General features: G+C 39.7%; 1 protein-coding gene across 1 annotated transcript; it reads left to right on the top strand.

The window, feature by feature from the left end:
- The first annotated feature begins 3,020 nt into the window (after positions 1-3,020).
- LOC118912139 (olfactory receptor 51I2-like) lies at positions 3,021-4,750 on the top strand. The gene has a single exon (XM_036884940.2). It carries the CDS (start codon positions 3,040-3,042, stop codon positions 4,000-4,002), a length of 963 nt encoding a protein of 320 aa, XP_036740835.2. The 5' UTR covers positions 3,021-3,039; the 3' UTR covers positions 4,003-4,750.
- Positions 4,751-9,299: the final 4,549 nt, after the last annotated feature.

Below are 9,299 nucleotides of genomic sequence, written 5' to 3'. Positions count from 1 at the left end.
TGAGATTGCCCTCCCCATTCGTCTGAGGAAGCAGAGCTTTTTAGAAACACATTATATGTATTATAAAGTGATTATAATATAACACATCTGTCACGTCACATAATTACCATTTCTTCTTTTTGCAGAGATAAAAAGGAAAGCAGAGCAAAGCAATTGGCCTTGAGGTAAAGTAAAGAAAGTATGGTGAATTCAGCCTTTTGTTTCTAGGCAATCTGACTTTACCAGACACACCCAATAACAACAGAATCTTAGCATGCTAAAATGGAAAGAATTTGAATTTAAATAAGAACCATATTCATAATATCTTTGACACTTTTGTGATCTGGGGATAGTAAGAGAAGACCAAACCTGGTCTGATTGACAGGTTTAAGTGTTTAATATAATGCTTTTGCACTTCATGGGAACCACGAAACATGTCAATCCAATTTGGCTACTAAAATGCTCCTTTTAGTAAAAGAACAGGGGAAAAAAAAAACTGTCCTTACACCACACAGAATCCCTTCACAGTGTCTCAGCCCTCGTAACATGTAATACTCACAAAGCATGAAAAGGGATAGAAAGGCCAGTATCTGGATACAAGGGAGAAGTTGGCTTGTTTGTGTAAGAGTTGTCCCTAATTTTTGGCAATTTGTCTTGAATGGTGCCCTATAATTTTACCCTTGCGAGCTCTATGCTTCTTGTAATATTCAGCTTAATTTAACATTTGGATCCTTCCACCACAGTCAAGAGCAATAGATCAGACAAAATACCTTGAGTTGCAGAGGACCTACATATCAACTAGAGGACAAAGGTAAATTCTAAGAAAAGGACAGATTTGTGAATTACCCAATAATAGAGAAACCAACGCAGGATGAAAGAAAGAGAACTGTGACATTAATCCTAGGTAAAATTAACCCTCAGAGTCCTGCAAGTTAAATGGAGTGTGTGAAATTCACCCTCTATTCTGATTTAAGCTACCCATGGCAAAGAGTAGTTCAGGAGTTGATCCTAAGTAAACCCAAGTAAGATTGCATAAAAATACATATTAATTGTATTAATCTGAAGAAGCCACTGGTCTTTATACATACGATCCATGAAGTCTAAGTTATGACCCAATGCACCTAAGATGTGTTGTATTAAAAGGGTAAGGAGGAGGGGAACTGGATTGTAAAATTAGGTAGTCTGTACTCAATTTTTCATTTTCTTGTTCATTCATTGATTGTCCCTGAAAAGAAAGAAGGGGAACAGAAATTTTAAAGTCATCAAAGTCAGAATAATGAGATTGGATTAAATCTGAAGAAATGTGACTTGGATTAGTAAGAAGAAAGGCAAGAACAGGAAGGAAATTAGGGCAATTAGGGCAAATGGCTTTACAAGAAGGACCCAAAGGGTTACAAGGATAAGTGAAAAAAAAGATTTTTGGAGAAATAGGAAGGGGATTCATTTGCAGAGCCCCAAATCATGTCACCATGGAACATCAGAAGACAAGCTCCTCACATAATCTGATCCAGCCAGCCCCACACATTACAAATCTCCCAATACCTAGTATAGTCCATGGCCAATACAGGCAGTGTAAGACTGCTGACAGTGTTTAAGCCAAACAGACCTGAGTTCGAATTTAAACTCATCTCCAGCATGGCCTAGGGGAACTCACTAAGCCTCTCCCCACCAGTTTTATTGTTTTAACATTATTAGTACAATGATTTGTTTAAAAAATACGATAAAACTTAGCCAACATGGTTCTTTTTGAGACCAAGAGATAGTATTTATAAGCAAACAAAAAGATAAGGAGTGTGATATCTGGAACATAAGAAATATTCAATAATTGATAAATTAGTAAATTTATATGCCGGGCATCAGACATTAAACATAGTGGCATTACTAAGTCAGATCCCACTGAACACCGAAGAAGGATAAATTTATCACTTTGAGTCATATTTACAGGTGGTGTCAGTGAACATTCTAACTTTGGGAAGAGAATTCCAGGGTCTGTGAGCCCTGTAGCTGTACCCCCTCCCCTGCCTCCTGCTAGGACATGTCAGTGCAGAGGGACTTACAGGGAGACACGCTCAAGGGCAAGTCAAGCCCTCAAGATGGCTGCACTAAGGGCTGAACAAAATATTTGGCTGGTATTCTAAAGGTTGTAGGTAATGCTGAATGAATGGAGTGAGGATGTGATGCCTGAAAAGCAATGTGTAGCCTGCATTACAAGGGCATCTGATGACCCAGGCTGAATTCTTGGGCAAGGCATACATGGACCTCAGATATTTAAGTGTTCTCAGTGACTTGATGAGAATCACTTGTCTCTTCTGCATCTACCAAAACTTTCCTAGTACTCAATTTGATTTTCAGCCCGAGGCCCCTCCATTACTGGGGCTTAATTAAAACAGAATGCCCTAGGATTGGTCCTCAAACCCTCCAAGCACAAAAAGGTTTTGAATTCTATTAACTGATTCAGGAGAATGCTGTGGTTTTCTGTTCATTTAATGGACTTAAAATTTTTTCTCCTTTCACTTTAATGAAACCATTTCCCTTCTATCCATTAGCAAAGTAATTGTGAGTCAATAATGAGATAATTATGTAAAATCATTTAGAATACTGGAAAATACATTATCAATAGAATATCAGTAATGACCAGAAGAAAAACTATGAGGATGAGGAGGAATAAGAGGAGGATCTAGAGACTGAATTGCATATGAAAGAATATTAACAAACATCACTTCATTTATTGAAGACCCTGATGCTAGTGCAGAAACTGTACACAATCTGTATTTAGAAACAACTAAATTCTAGTACATTTCACTCATTTATATCCTCAGTTCAGTCATTTAATCATGGAGAAGGTAAACATTACCCTACATTCTGCATTTGTTTTGAGGACATATTAACTAGTGTATGTACACACCTGGAACACTTAACAATACAAAGAGCTGAGAAAATGGGAAATACTTGATGAAAAATCCTATACAAAATAAATGTCTTTGAAACGACAGGAGTCCTGTCAGTGTCTTTCTGTCTGCACAGATTGAAGAGGTCAAGTCTTTCTGGAACCTCCCAAGGATGCTCCCTGCCCAGTCCTATGTCAACACCTCCTCCTTCCAGCCACCTGCTTTCCTGATGATTGGCATCCCAGGGCTGGAGGCCCTCCATGCCTGGATCTCCATCCCCTTCTCCTCCATGTACACTGTGGCCCTCACTGGCAACTGCCTGATCCTCTTGGCCGTGAGGAGGACTCCCAGCCTGCACCAGCCCATGTACTACTTCCTGTCCATGCTGGCCCTCACAGACGTGGGCCTCACCTTGTCCACACTGCCCACCACGCTGGCCGTGCTCTGGTTCGACCGTCGGCTCATCGGCTTCAATGCCTGCCTGGTGCAGATGTTCTTCCTCCACTCCTTCTCTGTGGTGGAGTCCTCGGTGCTGCTGGCCATGTCGTTTGACCGCTTCGTGGCCATCTCCAACCCCCTGCGCTATGCGGCTGTCCTCACAAACAATGTCATCATCAGGATTGGGATGGCTATAGTGACCCGTGCCACCTTGTGTCTCTTTCCTGTGCCATTTTTGATTAAGCGTCTAAACTTCTGCACTGGAAATAACTTCCTGTCCCACTCATTTTGTTTCCACCCTGATGTGATGAGAAGAGCCTGTGATGACATCACCATCAATATCCGCTATGGGCTTTATGTAGTACTGTCCACGGGGGGCATAGACTCCCTGCTCATCATCCTATCCTACACTCTCATCCTGCACACAGTGCTGGGGCTGGCCTCTCCCAGAGAGCGCATCCGGGCCCTCAACACCTGTGTCTCCCACATCCTGGCTGTCTTTGTCTTCTTTGTTCCTGTCATTACCATGTCCATGATCCACCGTTTTGGGAGGCACCTGCCCCACGTTGTATATGCTCTTGTTGCTTATGTGTACCTGGTGGTACCCCCTGTGCTCAACCCCATCATCTACAGTGTCAAATCCAAGCCCATCAGGGAGGCCATGCTCAGGGTGCTGAGGTGGAAAGGCCAAGGCTGATGATGCAGGATGCTTGCAGGACTGAGGGCACTGAAAAGAGGTTGGTAAACCAAAATTCAACTCCTGGATAGATCAAGTCTTACCCACTGCTTTGTTTTGAGCATCTGGAAGAGAGGTGATAGATATTCATGAGAATCTTATTTACTCTCTCATTTATTTCACATGTATTTTTCTCAATGCTAATTTTTTCTTTTTTTTAAACTGCATTGAGGTATATTTTACATACCATAGAATTCACCCATGTTAAGTGTACTTATTCAATGATTTTTAGTAATTTTACCAATTAGTGTTACATTTCCATAAAACAGTTTTAGAGTATTTTCTTCCCCTCTAATCAAGTTCCCTCATGGCTACTATAGTTAATTCTTGTTCTGACTTCCAGCCCCGGGCAGCCCCTAATCCACTCTTTACTCTTCACCAGTTGATAGACACAGGTTGTTTCTAATATTTGGTTATTGGAAATAATGTTGCTATGGATTTTTGTGTAAGTCTTTGTGCAGATACACATTTTTATTTCTCTTGGGCTTAGGAGTGGAATTGCTGGGTGATACAGTAGTTTAATATTTAACACCTTGAGAGATAACTGAACTGTTTTCCAAAATGGCTGCCCTACTTTACATTCCCACCAGCAATGTAGGAGGGTTCCTGTTTGTCCACACCTTTGCTAACATTTTTTGCTGCCTATGTGATTTATTATAATCATTCTGGTGAGTGTGGAATTGTATCTCATTTTTATTTTAATTTGCATTTCCAGAAGACTAATATTATTGAGCATCTTTTCATGTGCCATTTTTTTGATTAACCCCTCATACACCTTCTTTCATGAATGTTCACATTTGCCCATTTTTGATGGATTATCTTATTGAGTTGTAAGCATTTTCTTATGGAGTTGTAAGCATTCTTTGTAAATTCTGGGTATAAGTCAAGTCCTTTATTGGGTATGTGTTTTGAAAATATTTGTTTCCTATCCATTGCATGTCTTTTCATTTTCTTAATGGTGCTTTTTGAAATGAAAGTGCTTTAAACTTTGCAAAGGCAACAAAAGTAAAAATAAAATACTGGGAGTACATCAGACTACAAAGCTTCTTCACAGTGAAGAATACCCAGAAATACAATTAATGAGTCATATGGTATTTCTATTTTTGATTTTTACTGTTTTCCATAACAACTAAACCAATTTACATTCCCACCAAAAGTGCATGAGTTTCCAGTGGTTTTTCAGGAGAATGCTGCTTAATCTCCACATACTTGTAGGAATTTTTTTTTTAGTTTTCTTATTATAATTGATTTCTAGTTTCATAACATTGTAACTGGCAAAGATGCTTGATATGACTTCAATCTTCTTGAGTTTATTGAGACATTTTATGGCTTAACGTGATCTAGCCACAAAGTTTACATATAACATCCTAAGTATATTTATTTAACAGTCTATTTTAGGTTGAGAGCAACTTAACTTTGAACACATCCCAAAACTCTATTCTCTCCCCATTTAATGTTTTTGATTCACATTTAACTCTTTGTATTTTATGTATCCCCTAATTAATTATTGTAGTTTTAGTTAACTTTACTACTTTTGTCTTTTAACCTTCATACTAGCTTTGTGATTAATCTACTACCTTTACTATATATTTACCTTTTCCACATTTATTTTTTACTTTCACATGCTTTCTTGTTGTTAATCAATGCCTTTTTTTTTCAGCTTAAGACATACTTTTAACATTTCTTATAAGGCACTTTAGCAGTTATGAGTCCTTTTAACTTTTATTTATCTAGAAAAATTCTCTCTCTCCTTCAATTCAGAATGATAATCTTCCCAGGTAAACTAGTCTTGGTTGGAAGCTTTTGTTCCTTTCAACATTTTGAAGACATACCCCTCCCTTCTGACCTGCAAAGTTTCTGTTGAAAATCTGCTGATAGCCCTATGGGGTTTCTCTTGTATGTAACAAGTTGCTTTTCTCTTGCTGCTCTTAAGAGTCTCTCTTTACCTTAACTTTGGACATCTTAATTATAGTATGTCTTGGTGTGGACCACCTTGGGTTCATTTTATTTGGAACTCTCTGGGACTTCTTAAACCTGGATGTCTACTTCTTTCCCCAAGCCAGGGAAGTTTTCGGTTGCTATTTCTTCAGGTAAGTTTTCTGCCTTTTTCTTCTCCTACTGGAACTCCTGTAATGTGAATGTTATTCTGCTTGATGCTGTCCCATAGGTCTCTTAAATTATCTTCATTATTTTAATATTTTTTTCTTTTTGCTTCTCTGTCTGGGTGCCCCACTGCTTCACCTTCCAGCTAGCTGATCCACTCCTCTGCTTCATCAAGTCCAAGATTGAACCCCTCTAGTATTTTTCAGTTCAGTTATTGTATCCTTCATTAGTTGTATTCTTCAGTTATATGACTTCTTTTTGGTATTTACTTTCATTTCTCTTTGTAAAAGTTTTACCTGTCTTCATGCATTCTTCTCCTGAGTTCAGTGTACACCTTTGTAACCATTACTTTGAATTCTTCATCAAATAGATTACTTAACTCCTTATCATTAAGATCTTTTGCTGAGATTTTGTCTTGTTCTCTTTTTTGGAACATAATACTCTGTTTCTACATTTTGCTTGACTATCTGTGTCTGTTCCTATGTATTACATAAAACAGCTACCTACCTGTTTCAGTCTTGAAGAAGTTGACTTGTGCAGGTTATGAATCTTCTTGTTCAACTCTTGCCCTGGCTCTGGGTTCTTTCCCCAACTTTTGTGATTGCCTAAACAGCCTTATTTATTCTTGATATGTCCACATTGTTGAGGCTGTGCCAAGACCTGTCAGTGTTCTAAAGGGAGGAATCTCATTTAGCACCTAGTTTCAGGCTGATTGAAAGCCAGACCCTCAGGCAGCAGTTTTTAAAGTATGCAAATATATACAGTCCTAGGGGGCCTCAATTGTAAACCCTGCTATCCTCCAGATCAAGAGATCTGGAGGTATCCCCTGAGTGGCAGTTGTAAAATTTGGGACTCCAGACAAGCAAGCAAGTTCCTCTCTGGGAGGTCTGGCCAAGCTCTAGGAAGACCAAGGTGGTGCATAAGGATGATGTCTTTATGCTTTCTTTCTGAATATAGCCTCTAGATATATGAGAAACCTGAAGTCTATGACTCAAGCTGAAGCTCCAGGTTAAGCAAATAGGCCTTTTTCATAGAAAGAGTGGGAGTGTGTTTCAGTTCACTGTTTGTGAAGTGTCCTGCATGTGGTGGCCTGTCAAGAACTGTCCTTCTGACTGTGACAGTCCCTTGGAGCTCAGGAATGCCAGCCCCCTTGGCCACCAGGGCCAGGCAAACAAGGGGCATCTACTATATGGTTTGCATTTGCCTGCCTGCTTTAGTAAATCAGTTGGAAAATGTAGGAGGTGGTGTGTGCTCACCAGCGTCAGAAAGGCAGTGAGATAGTGCCATGACTGTTCACCACTTCCTGGCTTAGTGAGACAGTTAAAGGTTGCCATGCCCAAGCTTGCCTGCCAATACTAGCAGGGTAGATGGACAATGCAAAAATGGCATCCACAGGCTCCATCTCCAGAGAGGGTTTTAGCTGTCTGCTGTTACTCCAATAGATGCTTTTAGATTAGCAGATGATTTCCTTCACATATAATCCAGGCATTTTCTAAAATGGTGTTTTTGTGATAGATCCTAGGGCAAGTGAGACCATGTATGAGCTCTTTAAAAGGACAATCCCATTTTTTTGTGGGGGGCCCTTGGATGTCAGACTCATTGGTTTCCTAAGCCAGAAATTTTGGAGGGCTTATGTCTCTGGTACAGATTCAAGGGTTGAGGTGACTGATGTGGGGCACCAACTCCTTGTTCACCCGGGAGAAACACTAGACTTGTGAGATCCTCGTTATTGTGTTTTTGGTAACACTGTGTCTCTGCCTATCTACCCATCTTGATGTGATCCTTCTATGCTGTTGCAGAGAGCAGTTCATCTAGTTTTCATATCTTTTCAGAGGAAAATGATTCACAAGTAGCTGTACCATTGGTGTGGACATGGGAGGAGAAGAGTTCAGGATCTTCCCATGCCATCTTATACTCCCTCTCAATGCTAACATTTTTCAGGAGCTCTACTAGGTACCAGGAATACAGAAATGATATATAAATGATCTTGCCCTTCAATAGCTCACATTTGAGTATATATGAAAACCACTTAAATAAGGAAATGTTTAATTCAGTATAATAAGGGCATTATTAAAGGCTTGTGCAGAGTTCTAGGTAAGTTCAAATTACTTAGTTCAGTATACTTTGATTTCCTCTAAAATTAAATGGGAGTGTTATAGCATCTAGCTTATAATGTTGTGAGGCTTAGTATATGTGAAGTGATATATGATATATGGTAAACACCAATGAAGTTTTTTCTATTCTTGTTATTATATTCATCATTCATTTATTCATTAGGAAAAATATTTGATCTGTGCCTAAGTTCTGAGACCTCAGACATTAATGAGACTCAAATTTTTGCCTTTGAGAGCCTCACAGCATATTTGAGAGATATGGCCAACATGTCCTAGCTGACCCAGCCCACAGCTATTTGAATCTTCTTAGTTAAGGTGCTAGACACGTGAATGAATGAGTTCTCAGATGATTCGAGGCCCAGCAACTATCTGCAAAGGTGCGAGAGAGAACTGCTTAGCTAAGGGCAGTTACCTCACAGAAGCATAAGACATAAAGGAGTGTTGCTATATAAGCCACTAAGTTTGGGGATGGGTTGTTAAACAGAAATAGATAATAGTAACTGGTTGTAATGGTGAGAGGAACCTCCTTACTTTCATTCCTTAGTTTCTGGGCTCATATTTTCTAACTATCCAGGACACATAATCATTAAATGGCTATTAATTCCAACACTGCATCTTGAAGACAGCACCCTAAGCCCACAAGGTGTTACCCTCAAGATAGCACCTCAGCTACACATTTAGAAGACCAGCCAAATGTTGAGAATGGCCAAGCATTTCTAAATGATACGGTATATGGTAGGACGAGTGGGTCCAGTGATCATGCTTTCCTTAGAAGCCACTGGCTCATTGTCACCTCCTCACCATAACTGAATCCCCTGTACAGGATCCTCGGCAATAAATCAGCCACTCTGTGAACTTTCAGCTAGCACTGCTGGCTGAGGCACTGAGGTAAGACAAACCCATGCCCAGCATATAAATCAACCTCAGTAAGGAAAGTACTGCTTTCTTCATGGTATAAAAGATCAGGTAGAATCAACCAAGTGGCTGTTTTCCTTAAGGAAGGTGCCACTCTATATGCAACTTTCTTGTGTTGGTCTCTAA

Source organism: Manis pentadactyla, chromosome 9 (genome assembly GCF_030020395.1).
Source record: "Manis pentadactyla isolate mManPen7 chromosome 9, mManPen7.hap1, whole genome shotgun sequence".
In the NCBI taxonomy this organism is placed as follows: domain Eukaryota; kingdom Metazoa; phylum Chordata; class Mammalia; order Pholidota; family Manidae; genus Manis; species Manis pentadactyla.
This window is presented reverse-complemented; position numbering and strand designations above follow the sequence as displayed.